This window comes from Strigops habroptila, chromosome 2 (assembly GCF_004027225.2).
Source record: "Strigops habroptila isolate Jane chromosome 2, bStrHab1.2.pri, whole genome shotgun sequence".
Taxonomy (NCBI): domain Eukaryota; kingdom Metazoa; phylum Chordata; class Aves; order Psittaciformes; family Psittacidae; genus Strigops; species Strigops habroptila.
Window position 1 is genome coordinate 44,088,788 of NC_044278.2, and position 23,636 is coordinate 44,112,423.

Here is a 23,636-nt window from a genome sequence, read left to right on the forward strand (position 1 = left end):
TCCCCTCATTACTAGCACAGAATAGATGCTGTGTAACAAAATCTGTGAAAGCAGATATGTCTATCTCCTCCATGGCATTGAAAATCCTTAACGTCTCCACTGAATTCTGATTCTTGCCCTGTAAAGGCGCAGGGTGGGAGAAGGTGCACACTTGCTTGGCTAACTTTGGTAGTGTGTACGTTCAGTAAAACCATGTGCATTTTTAAGAGGTCTGTTCATACTGTATTATCAGTATGAGGTGAGAATAACAGTTTAATAATAAGAACCCCTAATAGAGTGGAGGGAGAATAAGGTGAAGCTAGAAGAATAATACACTTGTATTTTAATTAAAGGAAAAGAGTTAAATTTCCCCATTATTTACTTAAACTTGCATAATCTAAATCTGTCTTGATCTTCACTTTATGTAAATAATTTTTTTCTTTTTTATATTAATTGTCTTAACCTGGTTATTATCCTTGAACTAGGTAGTACAGCAAAACTCCATGTATGGTAAATCTACTGTGATGTAGAGTAGCTACAGGGGGAGGCATTGTTACTTTTTTCCCCTCAGGAAAAAAAGTTAGATACTTGGGGGGATATTAATAATCATGCTTCCCAACTGTTAGATTACAGTCTTAAGAAGTGATGTGGCTGATCGTGTTCCAAAGTGCATGTCACTTGAGAATGAAGTTGCTAATTTGCATTGATACCACATTAAAACCATCTCTTTAGCTTCTCTGAGCAATTTCTTAACAGGTAAAGAGAAGTTTCTTTACTAAATGCCATCATGAGGTGTATTCATTCAACTCTTTTTTTTCCCACAAAGGTAATGTTAACTTGAAACCCCAGCTGTGGGGTAGGCTCTACAGGAACACAAGATCAGTCCTACAGAAATTCTTTGGTTTAGGAACAATGGGAAGCTAAGTCTTGGAGGTACTATGACAATGCTGCCCCCAGTTTACAATGAGTTTTTTCCACTTCCTGGAAAGGACACCCTGCTGTACTGTATTACTGCTTTACTTGAGAAAGCAAGGAAATTCCCATACAAGAATTTTTAGTGATAGTTGGGAATCTGTTTGAAATAACTATCAAATTGGCTTTCTCCTGGGCATTGTGATAAGGTTACATTGTGTTACTCCTTATCACTTTTACTACCAGCCTTGAATGGTTCTTACAAAAACAGTGGTGCTGGTATGTACCCAGCTAAATTATTCAGTTATACCACTTACTCCACCTTAAGCTATGAAACTGGAGCACTAGAAAGTGAAACTTAATCTAAAATTACCATGCTAACAACAGAAACATCTTCCTTTTCAAACCTGGTTGCATCAATTCTACTTAATCAGAATAAAATAACATGTCAAACTGACTTGACAATTTCAGCTGGTTTGTCATAACACTGAAGTAAAAGCTGGTACTTCTGTTAGTTACCTTCCCAGAATTAATCCTCTCAATTTTCCAGGTAATAGAGGTCAAATGCCCTTACGCAGTGAGGAATTGTGGATAATGGCAGTTTTCTGTCTTCATAGCCTGAGGCTCAGCCAGGCTTTTTTGCTCAACCTTTCATTAATCTCGAAGGTCCTTGTGCTGTAGATGTTACCTATACTTTATCTTTTATACCAGCTTACAGTTTCTCATCTGTTCTTCTACTCTGCCACTAGTGTAGTTTTTTTCTTCCAGCGGTCTTCACCTGTGTGAAGACTTGCCGCTGAATAAGGCTCCCTGGCCTTATCAGGTGCTTTTCTATCCAGAAAGGTTACTGATCTACGCAAGCGGCTCTCCCTTTTGCTCAGTTTTATTGCAGCATGTGTTTCACATCTTCCTGCAATACCCGAAAAGAACAATCAGCTGCTCATGTGTGACTCCGCTTTTTTTTTTTTTTTTTTTTTTTTTTTCCCCCGGAACGCCACCACCAAACCACCACTCTTCATCTCATCTTACTTAGTCTTTCCTCCTTGCCTCCCGCCCTCTAGAACCAAGCGTATAAAGGGTTGGGGGGGCCCTTCCCTCACGGCCAGGAGAGCCGCGCTGAGGGGCACCTGCGGAGCGGCCGTCGCATTTCCCAGCCGCTCTGAAGGCAGAGCCCCGGGGCAGGGCCTGCAGCAGGTAGCGGCTCCCGAGGACAGGCGGGGGCAGCACCCTGAGGTACCCGCCTGTCCCGCCGCGCGGGAGCGGCCGCCCGCTCCCAGAGACAGTGCCCGGAGCCCACAGCGTCCTCCCTCCTCCCCGGCACCGAAGTAAGGCGAGTCCGTTCCCCTCCCTTGCCCCGCCCGAGCCCCCGGTGCCTCCCCGTACCCGCCCGACGACTCCTGGCCGCAGACGGAGGGAGCCGCCCCTTCCCCCCACCCGGGACGCCGCGGCACACCTCTCCCTCGGCCCGGCCCAGCCCCCGCTGGGGACCGCCGCTCGCTTCCTTCCTCCCCGCCCTCCTTCCCCCGCCGCCGCTCCCGGCGGCCCGAGGCGGTGCAGCGGCTCTGGCGCAGTCTCGCGACACTTCCCGCAGCGCCTGAGCCGCGCCGCTCCGCTCGCTCCACCAGCAGCAGCGGCAGCAGCCGCCCGCGGCGAGGGGGGACCCAGCTGCTCGCTCCTCCTTGCACCCTCGCCGTGCCGACCGCACCGGCCGGCCCCACGGCTCGGCAGCCTGCTCCTCTGGGCGCCCGGGCTCGGCCGCGCTCTCTCGCGGGCTGCTGTGCCCGGCGGCAGCGGGGACCCAGGTGGCTGGCAGGAGCTGAAGGCTGAGCCCCCTCTCTCGCTTCATTTCCTTTTTTCTTTTTTTCATACACACGATACCTATGCCGAAGGAAGCCGAGGTGCTGCTGCTAACAGGACGCAGAATGCAGCCCGGCTGCAGCGGGTGCTGAGAGCGGCGGCCGCCGGAGGAGGGAGCGGCTCTGTCAGCAGCCTCTTCCCGCGGCGGCGGCGGCTCGGCTCGGGCTGTCTCTCGCCCCCTTCGCCGTGGCCACCCGCCTTAAACTTTCAGCCTGTTTCCGCCGCCAGGCAAAGCCCAGCTCGACATAAATGGGTGAGTTCAAGCTGCCGGCTCCGAGTTGCCGGTACTGTGGAGGCTGCCCGGCGGGTGGGGTGCGTACCGGGGGCCGGCGGGGAGGGAGCTGCCCGCCGCCAGCCTTCGCTCCTCCGCCTCACGGCTTTTAACTTCTCCTCCCCTCCCCCGGCGGAGTCAGTAATTGTTTTCATGTGACAGGCGGAGAGGTCGGGGTTTGCGGCGGCGGGGCGAGGGCCGGGCGCCCCTCGGGGCTGCCGCGGTGGGCGATCCCGAGTGGGGCTGTTGGGGTTACGAGACCCTCTTCCCGCCGGGCACAGCCACCCCGGGCAGCCTGGGGTGTGGTGGGGCCGGGTGGCCATGGAGGGGGGGCCTCCGCCCTGGGCGCGCAGGTTGCGCTCCGTCCGCTGAGGGGAGAGCTGCGGGGGGGCGCGGGGCGGCCGTTGGGACGTGCCGTACCGTACCGCCCCGCCAGAAGGGGGCGGCAGTTGGGGCCGTTGCGCGGTGGTCGTTGGAGCCGTTGCGCGGGGGGCGGTTGCGTTCGGCAGCCGCTGCCCGTGAGGTGGCTCCCGCGGACTTCGGGAAGAGGCAGCGCCCGCTTGCCCAGCCCGGGGTGGGCAGCGCCCGCTACCTGTGCGGCGAGGGGGGCCTGGGCAGCGGGAGGGGTGACGACAGGAATGAATTGTCCCATTATGCGGGGCGAGGCGGCGGCGGTGCCAGGCGCGGGCTGGCCGAGCGATGCGCCCTGGCGCGTCGCTGGACCAGCGCTGGCCCGCGGCTCCCTCTGTCCAGCACGGTGCCCGGCGGAAAATGATGGCTTGGAGGGAACAAAAGAACCCGCCTGCTGTCGGTAAGCAGCCCTGGGTGTATCCACTGACCGGCGTGTGAAGGCAGTGGCGAACGGTGCTCCAAAATACCGGCGTTCAGATGTCCTCGGCTGCCCGCTATGCTCACGGTAGCACAAATGCTGTTGGACTGTGGGGGAACCTGAGAGCAGTATCGCTAAAACGACTAAGTGTAATGCCGTACGTGGGCAGACATTTTACACAATTTTACCTGTTGTAATACAGTGACATTGGGAATACAATAGGGAAAAAAAATCGTCCCTTTGTTCTTTGAGAGGTTACTTTGCAAGATACTATCAAAGCGATGTGCAGCTCCTGTACCTGCATGTTACAAGATTAAGTACTAGCTTTCCAATATTGACTTTCAGTTAGTTCTCCAGTTCAGGCTGAAATGCGTTCATCCCTATGCAGCTCATTCAGCTATATTGATCTGGGAGAACTCTGATACTGCTGACAGTAGCCCAGCAGCCCAGACCGCCACACTTAATTATAGAGAGCATTGTAGAAGACTCTGTTAAGGATGGTTTGCCTGCTAGCTGACACAGCTCTCCCAACTTCGGTCTTCTGTAGCAACAGATAAGATTTTAAACATAGATGCTTTAATGATGCGTAACTGCTGAGCTGAGCAAAATCTGTCTTCAGTAAGGCATGTTACTGGAATTAATTTTTTTTCCCAATTATTATTGTTGTTTTCTTATCCCCACTTGGTCCATTTATTTCTTATTGACTTTGTATTGTGATACAGTAAGACTTTTCTGATTTCTGCTTAATCTGTAGTCCAAATATTACCATTTTTTAGCTTCATGGTACAAAAGATTAAGGAAAGCAAAGGACCAGTGAAGTAACTTGCATTGATAGAGCTCTAGGAAGGTTTTTGAGTACTGTAACTTAGCAGTGAAGGCCATCTTTTTTCCTCTTACCCACCCTTCCCTCCGCTGGGCTGGCCATGATCTGTCTTCTTTAAAACTCATTTGGATAATGACTTTCCCAAATTGTTGTGATTCAGTCAGACTTCTCTTTGCAAAATGGGAGTGGAAGGAAGGCAGATATGGTTTAGTTTTTGTTTATATCTTTAAATGGTAAGTGATTCTTGTAGTTTAAAAACAAATGGAAAAAATCGTGCAAGGAAGTGAAGATAGGAGCAGTACGGAAGCCAGATCTTTCTAGGAGATACCAAATCAAAACAGAGTTTTATTAAAAAAAACATTTTTAACATTGTTAGCATTTTTGAAAGATATTTTAGATGCAGAAGAGAATAGGTGAATTCTTTGTGTACACACTGTTAAGGTTTCAAATATTTTATTTTTAAATTACTTGTATGCCTTCTATTTCAACCATTTATATTTTCTATATGGAGCTGCATATTGTTATTAGTCCAACCTTGTGCATGTGTATTTTACACATCTGCGTACATTAAAATTCAGCTTTTTATTAAAGCTTTTTCACAGTATATACTGAAAACCTTACAAGAAATACAGCTTTATTGTGGTGTTTTATGAGCTATTCTATGACATTATAGGTAGAGTACCTTAAAGTGAATTAATTTACACTTGGAATGGACTTGTGAAATAATGGTGGTAGTTCTCTAAACATAAAAGGGGGCAAGGCAAATATCTTAACGGTAATTGTGAATGCAGTGGAACAAGCTTGGTCCCCCTCCTTAAATGTCTGAGAAATGAAGAGGTGGTGTTTTGTGGGGACTTGTATGTGTGTGTGGGTTGGTTGTTTGTTGTTGCTTTTAGTTTTGGTTTGGTTTGTTCTCTCTTTTTCAAGACTACTTAGAATTGCATATAGTAGGAGAACTCCTCAGTCTCGTTTGCAAGAGCTTTTCATGCCCACAAATCAGACTGTTCTCCTGAAGCTGGAGTTCCAGAAAGCAAAGTAAAAAGAAGGTATGGTGGCTACCTGGGGAAAAACTGGTTTGCAATGTGCTGCTTATCAAATTTGGAAAACACAAGAGTACAAGTCTAGAGAGTCTAAGAGCAGTGTTTAACTGCCATCATCCTGAAACAACCAGTGCATAGCTACTTATGTCAGTCGAGACACACCTTCCAGCTTCTGCAGTAGATGAAGGAAGAGCCTTTTCCTGCTGTGCAGTCTTTGCTCACCTTCAGAGCACAGTTTGGTGCATTAAAGGAGGTATGATTTTTTCTTATTCGTAAGGTCTGTATAATAATACCACTACGAAGCTAAACAGTTGAAGCCTTCATCATAGTGCTTGTAAATACTGGGTTATAAATAAGCTCTTTAATCATCAATATTTTTTCATCTTAATATTTTTCAAGGTTTTGTTAAAGCTTTTCTGTTGGGGAAGGGCAAGAGAGGACACATTACTTTTGTTTACATGAAATCACATTGATCACCTCTGCTGCTGCCATAGTTAGGAGTTTGGCTCGAGATACAGTCTTGTGCCATTTCAACCAGTCAGATTGCCGATACTGGCAGACAACTATTGTCTGCATGGTCTCCCATTAGTGATTGAGAAAGATGCTTTGCTGTGAAATACCGCAGCTAGTTTGTGCACACCAAGGGAATGTTACACCAAGAGGTAATGCAACCACAAGAATCTGTGTGAGAGGCTGATATGTTCTGTTCCAGTTGATATCCCTTTTCCCATTTTTCTCCTTCTTTAGTTATCTTTATTTTTTCCCTTTCCAAATTCTCCTCTGCCCCCTGCCCTCAACTTCTGCCCTGTTTCCCTCATAAACCCTACCTTTTTATCTTTCCCCCTCTACTTCTCTTTATACGCTTCAGACATGCCACTTCCTCTTTCTCCCTCTCTCTTATCGAAACATCAACAGAGGGAGCACTCTGAGCACATTTCCTGCATGTGGGGCCACACTGACTGACCTCCAGCAAGGAGGAGCTGCGCTTGCATCAAAACTTCTGCTTGGCCCTGGGGTATGACTTGGAGAGCACTCACTGCAACAGGAGCCGCGGGGGAGTTTATCTGGTAAACTCTAGTAACATTACACGCTTGTGTAAAATGAAGCATCTTTGAGGCCTAAGCTTAGCAGAAGTTTTATAAATCACAGGTGGTAGGTGTGTTTTGTGGTTCTTGACAACTCTTTGACAAATTTGAAGTTCTCTGTCCAAAATGGTGGAGATTTTGGATCCTTTCAGCAAAATAGCTGTGAGATGTTTTTAAATAGGAATAGCATGTGTCATTCTTGTCATCCTTGAAAACAGTTGAACAGTTTCAGCTGAATAAGAAAAAATCATAAGAAAGATGACTAGCATGATTTTTTCATTTTGATTTTTCTTTTTCTAAATGAGGTTTTAAGCAGATGTAAAGTGGCTTTATAGAGAAAATGTTGCATAAAAATCCTCCCCAACCTGTAAAAAGTCTTTGTTCTCCTCCTCATATGGAGTACTATTAATTTTAATTCTTTTGTTGTCATTGGTAGGTTTGTTTCTCACAACAAGGCAGTTGCGTTGGAGCTGTTCAAGATCAAATTTCCAGCTGTTTGGTGACAATATTTATATACCCTGTGAATGTCTTCATGATCTGAGTTCAAGTGGAGTTTTCATAAACTGCGATAAAATATTTTCAGTAACCTATATAAATTATCATACCAAAAAATCTGGCATGAAGCTATTTTTCCCTAGCAATCAAAAGATAATGACATTTCTGTCATAAAAGGTTGTCAGATCTGCCTTCTGAATGGAACAAGATAGGGGTTTGAAATAAAAAATATAAAATACATAAATGTGTGTATATGTAAAAAATTTTGAAATTAATTTCTGATTTTGCAGTCTGTTGCATGTTGGCATCTCTTCTGTTTGCTCCTTTCTCAGTGTCTACATTACAGTTGTTTTTTTAATATTAATTGTTGCTTTTGGATCAGAAAGTGTGATAAAGAAAAGATACTTAAAATAGAAGGTTTCTTAAAGCCACAGAATTTTTGCTTCTCTTTGTGCTAATCAAAGATTCATCTATAGAAGATTATGGTAGAGCTGCTAGAAAACTTGTGGGTTTTTTTTGGGGGGGGGGGTGTTTATTGTTTGTTTGTTTGTTTTCAATCTACTCAGTTTTAAGGAATTATATGTAATAATTAAAACACTTTCTTGAGAAGCAGTTTTATTGTGATATTAATGCAGAGTGCATACATATTTCTGTTTAAACTGCTGCTAATGCAATTGATACAATTACTCTGTAATGTTATTCAGATTGCTTCTTTGGTAATTGCTATTCACTGGATGTTAGAGGTTTCTTTCTTTTTTGAGAATACTGCTGGTAATCATTCTACCAGCAGTGTATCAGAATTCATATAGCAGATCAGCATTGACCTTGTAGATAATGCACTGACTCCTTCCCCACCTGAAGGGGAAGAGATGCATGTGTTAGGAGGAGAAAAAGGAGAGCTTGGTAATGTGAAATGAGTAGCTGAAATTTCAGGTTTGAAATGTTAGAGGTCACTGAAGTGCTGAAGGCAGGTTAGCCCTGATGGGATCGAAGGAGAGAAAACAGCCACAGAGATGGTAACTGTTGTTTTGCTCTGATACTGCTGTTACAGACCAAGCTGGTAAAAAATGGGGATGGATGGTATGGTTCCTATCTGTGGTTGGGTTGTTTTTTTTTTTTTAAATCACAGAATATGAGATCCTGGACCCAGGGAGTGGATGTTTTCCCTAGATGTAAAAGCAGGAAGTAGCTTAAGGGCATTATCTGTGTTCTGTACACTGCAGAATGATGAAAGAATATATTAGGGGGAGGGGATCTAGAGAGGAGGTGAGTATCAAGATTCAGTAATTCAGCTAATGTAAAAGTAATTGCTGACAGTCTGCTTCACACAGAGAGGAAACAGTAAAAGCTTTGAGTCCTTATGTTTGAGAAAATATGCAATACTGAAGCTCAGTAGCCATGGATTGTATTAGCAAATGGAGTCGACTTCTCCCCCGCCCCCCTGCTTTTTATTATTGATAATTGAGAAGCATCAGTAAAAAACAGCTCTTGAGAATACAGTGGTAATGTCCACTTAAAAGCTGTGTGGCGAGATGACTGTTGTGATGTCTCAGCTACGCTTTGTTCCTAACATAACTTTGCTGTACAGAAAGGAGCATCCTGGATGATGAGTGGTGGAAGGGGAAAGGATGTCTTTGTTCTCATTCCAGTGGGGGTGTCATTGAGAATTGGTGCTTCTGGTTTAGGATGAAGAGTTGTCTATAGCTGGAGATCAGAAATTATGTCTGTGCTGAAACAATTCTCTTTAACAGCAAGGATAATGTAGTGCAGAAAGCTGAGCAGTTATATCAGGAAAAAAGTCTCCCCAAATTCTAATTAATCCATAGTGTCAGTATAAAGAGGTGCCTTTTGAACTCTACCTTTGAATTTTATTAGAAGTATTGTACAGAAGGAAAATGTTTCTCTTTATTTCCTTCTCACTCTTACCTACTGTGCAGCTAAATCACTTCTGACAGTTGAAACCAGCTCACACCAAACCCAGTGTAAGTCTGTTCATTTATTTGAAGACCAAAGTCAGCACCGGTGCACAACTCCCCAGGGAACTAATGCTTTTTCAAAAATGTTAGTGTAGATTTGTTGCATGTGTTGCAAGTCAAGGCCCAACTTGATCCCACAGTAGGGGACTTGGACTAGATGATCTTTAAAGGTCCCTTCCAACCCAAACCATTCAAAATGATCTATGAATATTTAATTAGCTTTCAATCGTCACACTGCTCATAGTTAAAATTCAAGTGTTTTGTGTCCCACAAGTAGTTTGTAATAAGTGAATTTGTGACCTGCCTTAAAACCCCCCCAACTAACCAAGAAACCAACAAAACCCATCCCCCCAACACAGCCAAACCCCCAGCAAATAGTTAAAAGGTAGCAGAACTAGTAGATTATAAATGTACATGTACAGAACTTCTCATTTTTGAGCCAAATGTAAAACTCCCCTCCTCACTGGAGGAAAAGCTCTGATCAGGGTAAGTACTACTTAGCAACAACTTCAACATTGCTGTGTTACCAACATTATTCTCAGACTAAAGCCAAAACACAGCTCTGTACCAGCTTCTAGGAAGAAAATTAACTCTATTCCAGATGAAACCAGGACAGGTTTAAATTGAGTATGTCCTTTATCTGTGGTTGCTGATTCATCCTTACCACTGGCAAGAAATATTTTTAATACTCTGCTAACTTGGCAGAATGGATTTTTTTTTTTTCTCCCCTGTGATAGCCTTGTGCAGCATTGAAAATTTTATATCCTTGTGGCAGATATAAAACTGGCAAGCAGCAAAGCAGCAAGACCTCAGCTTAATTTTTCAGTGTTTTTCTCATACCTGCTGTTCTTTCTGTGAGGTCTCACTGAGCTCTTACTAGGCTGTTAATGCTCTTCTGTTTATTTCCCACTGTAAAAGGGCACACCAGAAACTGCAGTGTGTCCAGAAAAAGATACATTTGTTCTGGGGTTTCATTATGACAAGGCTTAAAAAACTTTTTGCTGTCAAATTCAGAATGTATGTAAAAGTGTTTTAGCTTTGGCCTTCTGTTTCCAAATGTAAGAATTAATGACCTGCTTTGGAAGAGTGGTGATGCTTATTTATAAGCAATATTTGAATGTTTCATGGATGAGATTGATTTTCTAGATATTTTTTCTTTTTTATCAGCCATTTCTTATGACTACATCCTTATTGTTATGAAGAGCTTTATGGAAAAATATCATATAAAGACCTTTCACTCTGGGCAAGATCATCTTAATTTCCTATGAAGTAGTCTGAGTACTACATTTCAGTGAGACTGCAGAACTGCTGCATTGAATACAAATGTCCAGCTTTTAGAATCATAGAATCAGAATGGTTTGAGTTGGAAGAGACCTTGAAGATTGTCTGGTTCCAACCCCCATCAAGCACTTAGAGGGATGGGGCATTCACAACTTCTCTGGGCAACCTGTTCCAGTGTCTCACCACCCTCATAGTGAATTTCTGCTTAAATTCTCAGGTTTAAAAAATAAACACACAAACCAGACATGCCCCTTCTAACAACTCCTACCAAAAAAAACCCCCAAATGCCAGAAGAACTTAGCTTTGCTCCCATCATCTTTTAAATGGCTGGGCAAAGGGAAGGGAAGGAGAAATGGGTGCAGATAGGGAAGTCCTCTAGTCAAAGTTAAGCCTGAGAAGACTTGCCTTGAGTGCACAACCAAGCAGTTTGGCAATGGATGTTTCTGAACATCCAAGAGTGTGCACCAGTGCTTCCAGGCCGGGTATGGTCCAACTCACTGGGAAAAGAAAACTGCATCTTGTAAAGGCTGGCCTGGTAGCAAGAAGCGTGTGGAACTTCACTTGCTGATATAATGGAAATTTAAATTCCAGTTCCAGAAGTGTATGAAAGATGCCTGTGAAGTTGTTGGCCCTCATGATATTGAAGATTTTTTCCTTAATGGCATGTGCCATGCTTTATTCTTCAATTTCAGTTTTTGTTCAAGGAAACATCAAGCTGCCAACAGTTGTCGAGAGCACTGGCTTGGTAGCTTATGAACTTTGCTTTTTTTATACCTGTATTTTTAGATTGCTTGTGGGAAAGAAAAGGTTAATTGCTATGCAATCTTGAAATCTAGAGTTGGTTCAGACTTAAATAGTTTGATATTAAGTCAAATGGTGTAAACTTCCTCCAACTAGTAGATTTGAATGATTTTGATACGGGTCTCTGCTTTTGTTGTGTTTCTGTTTCATGAAATCGAACAGGTAACATTTAAGTTTCATCGCATTTTAAGATTCTAAGTCATTTGCTGTATTGAGCTGATCATGTAACTAGTTCAGTCATTAATCTCAGTCTGATACCACTGGATATTTTTTTTTTTTTTCTTCATTTAATTGTTATTTTCTGTATTCTCAATGTTGGCAATGTGTTCTTTGTAGCTATTTTTGCTAGTAACTTTAACAACATAGTTAAATTTTCTGGTGACTTATACAGGTTATATATAAGCTTAGCTTATACATTTGGCCAGCTTCTCAATTGCTTCTTTCTTTTTGTAGTAGTTTATGAGTTTATTGGACATTGCCAAGTTTAGCTATCTGCATAAAACTGCTCCAGTTTCATAGAGGTGGCATGTATTTAATAGAGGGATTTCTGAGTGTAGTTAATCCAGTTTAGTCAATCCAGTTTAGTTAACCGCCATTTTATTGATGGAAGGTCTCAATACAGCAGAAAAAAATACCTTCTATGACTTCATCCTTGCTTGCCTGAGTGCTGCTGTAGATTTGAACTGGGTGTCCTGTGTGATGAAAAGAAATGCACCTTGGAACAGGCAACTAATTTGTACAAGTAACATTCTCTCTTTCTGTTGCAAGAGAAGGCCTTTCAACTGGAAGAGAAATCTTACTGCTACTGTTGCTGTCATCTTTTGTTACAAGTGTTTTTAATGTTCGTCTGCCTGGGCAGCTGCTAGTTCCTCGGTCCTATAATCTCTTCTAAAATGGGAAAGATCTTTATTTTCTTTGAAACTTTAATATAAAGTCCCCGGTATCTGCTGATCATTTCATTCATCAAATATCTTTATTTAACTGCATTTAAAACTAGTTCAAATACACTTGTCAGCTTCACTTTGACCACTGAGGTCAGCTTGAATGGTCTTTGTTCTGCCACCTCATACTGCCTTTCAGAATTGCTTGCTTTGATTTGCATGCTACTTATTTTAAAGACTACACTTTTTTTTTTTGTGTGTGTGTGTAGTGCTGTTGATTATCTGCCATTTCAATTATCTGACTGTGGTTCATGGAAGATTGAGATAAGATGCCATCTGGTTCGTGACGAACTATGGTCTGTCAATTTGAAGTTGTCTGCACTGGTTCCAGAGTCATGAGGGATCTATTAATATATATTCCTCCACAATATATTTGATAGTTTGTTCACAGTTGAGCAGAGAACAGTCTTGTTTGTGCCTGTGTTTCTCATTCCTTCACCTCATTCTGTCAGGAGTTGCACCTCTTCCTCGCAGTTATAGAATCATAGAATCATAGAATAGTAAGGGTTGGAAAGGACCTTAAGATCATCTAGTTCCAACCCCCCTGCCATGGGCAGGGACACCTTGCCCTAAACCACATGGTCCAGGGCTCTGTCCAACCTGGCCTTGAACACCGCCAGGGATGGAGCATCCACAGCCTCCCTGGGCAACCCATTCCAGTGGTTCACCACCCTCACTGTAAAGAACTTCTTCCTTATATCTAATCTAAACTTCCCCTGTTTAAGTTTGAACCCATTACCCCTTGTCCTACCACTACAGTCCCTAAGGAAGAGTCCTTCCCCAGCATCCTTATAGACCCCCTTCAGATACTGGAAGGCTGCTATGAGGTCTCCACACAGCCTTCTCTTCTCCAGGCTGAACAGCCCCAACTCTCTCAGCCTGTCTTCATACGGGAGGTGCTCTAGCCCTCTTATCATCCTCGTGGCCCTCCTCTGGACTCACCCCAACAGCTCCATGTCCTTTTTATGTTGAGGACACCAGAACTGTACGCAGTACTCCAAGTGAGGTCTCACAAGAGCAGAGTAGAGGGGCAGGATCACCTCCTTCGACCTGCTGGTCACACTTCTTTTGATGCAGCCCAGGATGCGGTTGGCTTTCTGGGCTGTGAGTGCACACTGCCGGCTCATGTTAAGCTTCTCGTCAGCCAACACCCCCAAGTCCTTTTCGGCAGGGCTGCTCTGAATCTCTTCTCTGCCCAACCTGTAGCAGTGCCTGGGGTTGCCCCGACCCAGATGTAGGACCTTGCACTTGGCTTGGTTAAACTTCATAAGGTTGGCATCGGCCCACCTCACAAGCGTGTCAAGGTCCCTCTGGATGGCATCCCTTCCCTAAAGTGTATCAACCAAACCACACAGCTTGGTGTCGTCGGCAAACTTGCTGAGGGCACACTCAATCCCACTGTCCATGTCGCCGACAAAGATGTTGAACAGGACCTGTCCCAACACCGATCCCTGAGGGACACCACTCGTTACAGGTTTCCAACTGGCCATTGAGCCATTTACCACAACTCTTTGCGTGTGGCCATCGAGCCAGTTTTTTATCCACCGAGTGGTCCATCTATCAAAGTGATGTCTCTCCAATTTAGAGACAAGGATGTCATGCGGGCCAGTGTCGAATGCTTTGCACAAGTCCGGGTAGATGATGTCAACTGCTCTGCCCCTGTCCATCAGTTCCGTGGCTCCATCATAGAAGGCCACCAAATTGGTCAAGCAGGATTTCCCCTTAGTGAAGCCATGTTGGCTGTCACCAACCACCTCATTGTTTTTCATGTGCCTTAGCATGTTTTCCAGGAGAAACTGTTCCAAGATTTTGCCAGGCACAGAGGTGAGGCTGACTGGTCTGTAGTTCCCTGGGTCTTCCACCTTCCCCTTCTTGAAAATGGGGGTTATATTATCCTTCTTCCAGTCATCGGGAACTTCACCTGACTGCCAGGATTTTTCAAATATGATGGACAGTGGTTTAGCAACTTCATTCGCCAGCTCCTTCAGGACCCGTGGATGGATTTCATCAAGTCCCATGGACTCGTGCACGTTCAGGTTCTTAAGATGGTCTTGAACCTGATCCTCTCCTACAGTGGGCCTAAGGTCTTCATTTTCACAGTCCCTGCATTTGCTTTCCAAGACTTTTGTGGTGTGGTCAGAGCATTTGCTGGTGAAGACTGAGGCCAAGAAGTCATTAAGAACCTCAGCCTTCTCCAAATCCATGGTAGCCAGTTCTCCTGATAGCTTCCGGAGAGGGCCCACATTGTCCCTAGTCTGTCTTTTATTTGTTACGTATCTATAGAAGTGCATGTATACTTCTTTGCACTTGTAAGTTGTGTTTTATTGTTGGTTTGGGTTCTTTTGTTTGTTGGTTTTAAATAAATCTACTTCACTTTTCACCTGTTCCTTGCTCTTCACTTTTTATTTTTTAATTTTGTGTGTGTGTGTGTCTGTTCAGATACCCCATGCTCTGTCATTTCTTCTTTCTATGCACATTTCCTTCAAATTCATCTTTTCTTATCTTTCACCTGTCTTTTAAGTGCACTACTTCTCTTTTTAGGAAACTTTCCTGTATGCTTCACGTACATAGTCTCAAAATTCTCTATATTAAGATGCAAAGATATACATAATTCTGAAGATAGTCTGGTGTGGAACACAGAAAAATTGTGAGTGGTCCTTTATGAATTTTGTTTCAGAATTAGGGATATAAGAAACCTTCAGCTGGTTTCCCATAAATACCTTGTCAGGAAGGAGGAGAACTGGCTGTCTTTTAGGGATTGTTGCTTTAGCCTGCAGAGTTTTTTCAAAGTTGGAATTAGTACCCTGGAAGGTAAATGCTGAGGTGTGCATTGCACATTGTGTTTTGCCAGCCCCCTCTTTGGTGTTTTCTGGTGGAAGAGTGCTGCCTTTGGTGTGTAGAGAACCAAAGTGGTTCTTTGAAGTTGTGGAAGTCGGCAAAGCCAAATACTGAAGTTCCAATGTTTTTTCTTTAATTTGAAGAACTTAAAAGCAGGATATTGCTATTTTAAGTAGAATTTCAGATTCTGTCTGTTAAGTCTGTCAGTGTCTTTCTCAAGAACCCAAACCAAGGAGCTAATGTAAATGCAGTCTTACAAAGCAGAGATCTTAAATGCAAGAAATGTTCTTTGCCTCTCTAGACCCTCTGAAATGTAGGATTAGTTTTGGCTTCTGGTTTCCTTAGCTTCAGGAGCTTGTATCAGTGGAAACTGGGGAAAGTCTTGACAAGATTTTTCAAATGTGTGGAGCCCAGAAACTTTTTTCTTACATGAGGGAGAATTAGAGCTTTCTGCTTAGCCTTGGAAGAAGTGGTCGAGGTAGATAACATTCAGCGACAACATTAGCTCTGTCCTCTTTGGTTCTCTCTGTTGTATGGTTTTAACCTGCACACTGCCTCCTGGATGCCAAAGAAAGATCCTGTGCCAGCATCTGAGGAGGTTCTGCTCCTTTCAAGTAGAATCTGTTGTCGCTTCTTTGTCCACACACTTTGTTCTGTTCCAGACTGTACCAGTGTTGGTAACTTGAGGGGGCGGGTGGTGCAGATGGGAGAAGGAGGTCGTTGGAAGAATAATTACTTATAAAACAATAGGGTTCATTGCCTCCATTTATGTTTACTTGGATTCCACAGAGCTCCACCCTTCTGCTTCCTCTCCTTTCTTCCCATATCCTCAATACATCAATGGGCTCTTCTGTCTAAATGCTGATTGTTTTTTGTGCTTTCATTCTATACAGAGTTCAGTTGAGCATTCGCATTCAACCAGCACACACTGGCTCAAATTCCCTATTGGAGCAATGCTGTCATCAGGTCACAAGCTGTTCTTGCTCGCAATAAAAGTCAGTGACAAGCTTTCAGATGTACTCGTTTGGTTTGCGTAAGTTTTTGCTTTCAGGATTGTTCTTCTAAGGAGGAGCTCTGTGTAGTATCTTCTTTTTGAAGGCTTATTCTAGTCGTAAGCTTCAAAGAAGTGAGAGTGAGTGTTTCTTTAGGTGGAAGAGAATTTTTGAGTTTTTTAACCTGCTACCAGAGATACCTGTTAGAGGATCGTATCTTCTGCTTCAGCATAAACTCCGCTTTCTGAAAGGCTTCGCCTTGTTCAAAATCCAGAGAATTTCTGTGAGAAAATGAAAATAAACAAAGGTTAATGGAACTTCCTCCTTGCCCAGGCTTAACTGACACATGGGATTTTTGAAAAGCACCGTTAAAGCAGAGCAGAGAAGCTAATGGCTGTGATGTGGGAACGTTTTTGTTCATAAGAGCCAAAGAAAGAGTTCTAGTTTGTTAGTTCCATTTATTGAGACATCCGGAAGAAATTACCTGTAGAAACTGATTTCAGGTGAGAAAACAGAGGCATTAAAGACACCATTTACAACTTACTTCACTAGAATTGCATCCTGAATTCTAAAATTGAAATTTGAAAGCGTTTGAATGCGCAGAGTCAACACATGTTATCTGATATCATAGTTAAGTTTATTTGCCCAAAGATTGTCTGGAACTTGTGAGTCTTTACGTGCAGTAATTTCTGTTTCTGAAACAGAAATTACTGCATTTTTTAGCATTATTGCTCTTACTGCAGTTTGAATGAGAATAGAAGAACCTGATGTGAAAAGACAAGTTGCTAAGGATTATGAGAAGCAGTCTTATGAGACTTCATTATTAATCAAGAAAAAACATTATAGTGGTGGGTGGTAAAGGTGTTATTTTAATCAAATGTGCCCTTTCTCCAAATACTCCTTCATAGTTGCTCACATAATTGAGCAAATTAGGGTTTTTTTAACACCTTATGTAGTTTTTGGCTGTTTTTCAATATATTCTAAAGGTTAGTGAAGGTGGTTTAATGCTGGCATGTAAATCTTGTACTGGACCATAGTGATGAAATGCAAATTGCCTATGGACTGAGCTGTTTTACTTAGAGCTATGAGCCCCAGCTCACACATAGCTTTTTTTAGCTCCTGTAATGCCTGACAGTCTGTTGTATGTGGAAGCACGATAGTTAATGTCCTTTCATTTGGCTTATAAATTATGAAACTGTTGAGGAGTTCCATACTGGGCCTGACCTTCCCCTGAATGTGAAGTTTTGTAGGTTGAAGTGGTTGCATTTATGTAAAAAAGGGTGAGAAGAAAAAAAAGAATAAAATTAAAAAGCTGATTATCTCTTGTACATCAAGTCTAGGTTCTCACTGGTGTACAACACATCTCTTCCTGACAGTTTATAATGCATCAGTTATAATGTGGTGCTGGTTTATAGTCTTAACATTTGACAGGTCCAATCAGAAGAGCTGCTGCTGGGGTAAATATTTTGCAGCTGATGTCTTAAAAATAATAGAATTCCATTAAACTGAGGAAAAAATGATTCATCTTTGAAATTATTATAAGATGCCATGTTTGTCTGTAGCTGGCATTACACGGTGAAGGGCTGTAACACAATCCAAGGATTTTGGCTATATGAAGCTATTGCTGCCAGCAATCTCTTCTTGCAGAAATTGCTACTTCCAACAGCAGGAATACCACAACAGGATGTAGCTGTGCACCACTTTTCAGTCTAGTTACTAAGTGTAAGCCCATTTTTATCAGTACTTCAGGCAAATGTGGCTAAGATGCAGAGGAGTGTGTTGTATCCTCCCCATCCTCCTCCTGTGCAAAAGGGCTGCTACTTTTGGCAAAGACGGGTGGTGATAGTAACAGCTTAGGCATTTACAGTGGAATCTTCCAAGCTCGTCTGAGATCATATTCATAATTACACTCCTGCTTCTAGTCTGATTTTAATGAGACTAGGTGAATGTTACTGTTCTAGAAGCTCTGAGGTTTTAGCAATTTAACACTGTGCAGTGCACAACATGGAGAAGGTGAACAAATTGTTGACCGCAACCTCTTCTCATATTCCTGGGAGTTAAATGATGCTACATCGTATCACTGAACAGGTAATTGTTCCCTGGGTTTCCCTTTTTCCCTTTTTTTTTTTTTGGTTTATTTGACCCTCCACCTCAGTGTATATCCATCAGCTTCTACAAACAGTATCAAGACAACTTTTAGAATCATGTGCTGAAATACTGCTTCTGAGTAACCTTAACCAGAAGTTATTTTCATGGCATCAGCTTTTCTAGTCTGCTTCCATTTTATATTGATGCATGTATTTGGTAGCGATTCTCATGAATTTAGCCAAATGATAATTTTATATATAGTTCTAGCTATATTTAGCTGTGAGTAGTATTTCTTTTTTTTGTTCTGAAGAAGTAACTAATATCCTTCCTAGCTTCTCAGTTGTCTGAGAATGTGATTTAGAAACCACAAAAGTAGCATTACTAACAAGTTTTTATGAATATATAGTTTGTCAAATGGGGATTATTTGTCTTTGCTTAGCTTAAGTTACAGTCCTCTTCTCTTTTATTTATCCAAGCAATGGGTATAATCCTTTGTACTTTTCAGAACTTTGAATTATTTTTATGGATATTGGAGGCCATTTCGTCTGGATGGCTTCTTTTCTGCGTTGGTGTCTGAGGGAAAGAACAATGTTAAAACAAGTGAACCAACTCTCAAGAGTTTTGCCTCTAAGAGGTACTGTATTACTTCAGTTACAGGTGAACACAATGCACATCGTTTGTGAATGTGATGGCAACGTGAATGAAAAGTAAGTTTGTGAATGCTGAATACTGGGAGCATCTGCTGTAGTGGAGAGGTACTCTGGTTGATAGAACAAGTGAATTATAGTAAAATTAGTCTCAGTAGCAACAGTTGGATTCTAGCAGGTTTTTTCTGAGGCAGAAGGACTGCTTTGCCCTGCACAAAAAAAATGAATTAATTTGCAGAATACAAGTGCTTCCCAGATTGGCAGCCAGATGAATGCTAAAGATTATCAATACAATCTTGCTCTTTCAAAAGGGTTAAGGAGGCTTGGCCCAATAAAATCTAACATGTATTGTTAGGACCAGAGTGGTATATAAGGGAACCTTTGGGTATACAAATGTAACTGCTGCCATTTAGAACTACCACAACAATCTATTCTTTCCTTGTTTACTCCATAGTTGCGTGTGCCTTGACATGTTGTTTAAAAAGTTTGTATTGGAGATATGAGTGTGACAGAATAAATTCAGTGAGAGGCAATTACTGTGATAGGCCTAAGAAAACCTTAACAAATGCAAAATTTTATATGCAAATGCTCCATGTATATACAGAAATACAAATGCACTGACTTACTGTTGTTCTTTACCTAATTGTAAATGCAAGATTTTTGCAATGAATTGTGGTCATACCAAATACTTTAGCTGGAATATAAAGTATTTCTTGTCCTGCTGGGTGAATTCCACTAAAATAACTTAGTGCTTGTGTTTTTTAAAAGCTGGAACCAAGCATACCTCTTAAAAAAACAGAACATTAGCTCTCCTCTTTTCGTGGAGGACAACTCGGGCTTTATGTCAGCTGGAGTGGCTTCAGATCTGCTGCTGCCCAGAGAAGAGTCACATCAGGACAGCCCTAGGCCAAGTGTGCACTCTTTCCTCCAAATTAGGTTTGGGTTGGGGTCCTCTGTACAGCTTCTCTGTTTCTGTGCGTGTGTGTGTGTGTATGTGTCAATTGCACACAACGGGTCTTCCTCTCAGCTGCTTCCCGTCTATCCTAAGTGCTTCGTGGATGCCTACTGTGTTTCCAATGAGTGTGCAGACTGAGTGAAGAGCATCTATGGCCTGTGGGATGGGATTGGGACTGTAGTATCAAAAGGTCCATGTGCAGTATGACTCAGGTGGCCACTTCTGTGACTGCTTTGCTCTCTGATGGCGTGATTCAGTGAAGATACTATGCTAGGACTATGACATTTAGCTCCCCCCACCTTGTTTTCAAAGGGGAAATAGCGAAAATATAATGTAAACTGAAAGCTCTTGTCTTAGCAGAGGAGTTGCTGTTTATCATGTAGCATGGATTTAACCTCTTGAAGATTGAATAGTACGGGTTTTCCTTCTGACACTTTTTTAACTCCCTCCCAAGCTTTTTTTTTTTTTTTCCCCCATGAAGCTTGCAAATACTTCTAGCAGAGAGTATTATTCCTGGTAGCAAGTGTTGCAAAATTAAAAATTATAAAAAATTAACAAAATGTGAATTTATTTTTTCAAGAAAATTATGGTTCTTCAGCAATTGCTTGCTATCACACAGATAGAAAATGTTTGTTATTTTTTTCTGCTACAAATGTGCTACAAAACTAAGAGCTCAAGCTTTCTTAAAAATCCCAGTTGCAATCTACATGTAAACTGTAAAGTTAGTGGTATATTATTATTATTATTATTCAATTCTTTTTTTCTTGTGGGCATTTCAGAGGTAGCACATGGCAATGTGCATTTCAATTTTGGTAGAGTGATGCCTCAAAGGGCTTTTCAGTGGCTCCTTCATATAGAATTATAAAGTATAATGATGTTGAGAGAGATGAATCTTTACAAACTACGGATTATTTTGTCTCTGGTAGAAGAGATTTATCAGACCCTTGATCTGATGAATCTATCTTCCTCCTCTTCTCTCAAACATATTTGTACCATAGCATCCCACATGTGATTGGCCTGCTAGCTGCTCAGTGTTCCTAGAGACCAGAAAACAATGGCCTTGTAGGTCATATTTGGTCTTCAGGCCTTCTGGCCCTCCAGGTCTAGGTTGGAAACAAGCACTATTGAATGCAGCTTAGTTTGGGTTTTGGTTTTGTTTTGTTTTGTTTGTGTTTTCGGTTTTTGTTTTTCATTTGAGATCAGAATGTAAGTCATGCTTTGCCATTTGGTCTAGTAAAAAGAATTTTGTTGGTTTTTTTTGTCCTCTTAGTGGCTCCTAATGTTTTACTAAGAGTTTTATTGCGACCTGTAGTATAGCAAAAATACTGATTGAATATTTTTGCAATTATACCCACAAGCATTAAAAGCATAGTATGTTCACCAGTTTGTACCTAGGTCTCTCAAACAGAACAGCATATCTGAAGTAAGACCTTGTCTAGCAAGTTTTGAGGCAGACCGAATTCAATGGCCAGATTGTTAACCTGTTATAAAATGTTATCTTTATGTAAAAGAGAAAAGTTGTTTCACTCTCTTCTCAGGAAATGTAATTTGAACTTTAAATTAAAGCTTTAGTGTAGAATATTTGAAGGTAATTTGTCTAGTTTCAGTTCTGTTTTTTTGGGTAAGCCAGTGCAGTATGTGTGTTTATCATTCGCATGAAGCTGAGTGACTAAAAAAAGTGCAAACGTAAAACTTACACTAAAGAAGCTTTTAACTCTTTGACTGCCATGTCTAACTGTATACATTAGTCTGCATTTGGCTGTGAAACCATACCGCTGTGGAAGGTGGTGTTGCCATATGGATGCTGCTAAATGGGTGGAATAGTGCCAAAGACATTAATAACATTTCCATTGTGCCTACACACTTCAGATGCCACCAAAAGCTGATATGATAATATAGGTTTTGTTGCACAGTAGCAAATCTCTTGTTACTTTTCTTGATTAATTTCTTGCTTGAAAAGACACTTTTCAATAACTGAAAATGGCATAAACTGAGACGCTTCCGCCTTCAAATACTGGTGGCATTGTTAAAGAAGTGCTTATTTTAATTAGGTCAGTTTTAAGAGATTAGATTTTACTTGTCATTTAATATGAGGCAAGGAAACAAACTCACTAATAGGAAAAATGTTTGCAATTGTCAACAAAATAATTTCATGTGTATATGTAAGACTAGCTTGGGGAATGAAAGGTGGGAATAGTTAAGCTTTTAAAAGTTTTTAATAAACTTTTTTTTTTTTCCAGATATGCATGTTTTAAATATAGCTGAGAAGTTACATTTCAATTCCTGGTTCATAGCATTAACATTTCAATTTTTGTATTTTAAACCCAAACCACTAAGCATTAAATTAAAAATATCTTTGTCCCTGCCATTGCAGTAATGAGTTGTACTGTGCCAGTCTCCAGCAGGGATGGGAATAACTAGCTTTGATTCAGTTTCAGGAGTTTTTATGTTACAATTTAGATTGATGGTAATAGAAGGCTAGGAATAGCTGATTGTGTTGGCACGAGGACGAATATTCCCCTTTAGATCAAAATAACTTGAATAGCTTTTGATATTGTATTTCATTCCTAAGGTGAAAAATGGCTTCTTCCAACAGAAAGAGTCTAAGAGCTAGAGTTTGCAAGCTGCGGCAGGTTTGATTTCCAGGCATCACAGAGTACAATATTTTGAAGAAAAATGCACCAAAAAGAGAAGCCAGATTTGTCTGCCCCAATTTTGCTGTTTTATTTTGCTTTTGGCTTAAAAGGGATGTGGGTTTTGGCTGTTAATGTAAGAAGCTGTTTACCTTGGCAGAGCTGAGCCTAAGACAAGCATCTGTTGGTTAACAAATAAAATTAGTTTGATCTCGCTGTCCATGGAGTGTTTTCTCATATCATGAATTGTGCAAACTGGGACACTGTTTTAGTGCAGTTGTACTTAGACGTGGAGCAAAACTCAGATCTGCTTTTTTTCGTAGCATATCTGGATCAGTGTTGTCTCCAGCATAGATCCAGCTTCCACAAAGATGAAATTTCACCTCTAAAGAAACAAAAAAGGTTGTTTGACTGAGAAAATGAATTATTGAAAACACAGTTGGAGAAGGTGGCATGGTTTAGTATGGTTTAGAAAATGAGGTTGATTTAAAAACTGCAACTGCATGGACCTATAAATTATAAAGCACTTCTAGGCTGTCACATGCTCTACAAGCTTCAGTAGTGTGATAAATGAGAATTTTGAGTGATCTCAGAAGTACCTTCCCATCAGTTTTATCACAATCTGCACATTTGTTAGGTGTGCTCTTATTCCTCTTTCCAAACTGTGCTCTTGGTTTCCTTTGAAGAGTGTATAAACATCTTGATTGTGTGGTCCATTTTTGGTGACTCATATGTCTCTGACAGCTTACACACACTTATGTTGCAGTAATCATTCTCTGAGAGGAGACAGCTTTTAAAAATATTTGTATGTGTTTTTTAATAAGTGAAAACTTTATAGACAGAGAAGAGCCTGCACAGCAAAAGGTTTTTTTGTTTGGTTGGTTAAACTGCCAGTAAAACAAAAGTGGTTGAACAGCTGCAGATGTCTGTATAAGAATTAGTTGCAAGGCACACAAATTTCAGTGAGATAACTCCAGTGTCTACCCAGTCTGCTGTGGAGTCTCAATGGCCCTGTCCTGCCTTTTGGTCTCTCCTTATAAAAGAGAGAATATAATTAATAAGAGAAAACTGTCAAGAATCATATCAGTTTTATAGCCTTCTTAGGCAAAAACTGCAAGCACAGCAACATGTACTAGAACTCTTTTAATCGGGCTTAGAGAGTGGGAGAGTTGTTTGCCTTCAGTATGTTTTGC

The 23,636-nt window shown here is 41.8% G+C and overlaps 1 protein-coding gene across 6 annotated transcripts in view; it reads left to right on the forward strand.

Moving 5' to 3' along the window:
- Positions 1-2,416: 2,416 nt before the first annotated feature.
- The window catches only part of SH3KBP1 (SH3 domain containing kinase binding protein 1), a 221,120-nt gene continuing 199,900 nt past the window's right edge, over positions 2,417-23,636 (forward strand). For 2 of the 6 annotated variants that reach the window (XM_030476111.2, XM_030476113.2), the window contains exon 1: positions 2,417-3,001. In XM_030476111.2, the coding sequence (XP_030331971.1) occupies positions 2,998-3,001 (4 nt within the window). In that variant the 5' untranslated portion in view covers positions 2,417-2,997. Of the gene's footprint in view, positions 3,002-3,691; positions 3,831-23,636 lie in introns of those variants that run through there. The other 4 variants (XM_030476109.2, XM_030476110.2, XM_030476114.2 and 1 more) reach the window with 3 other exon arrangements.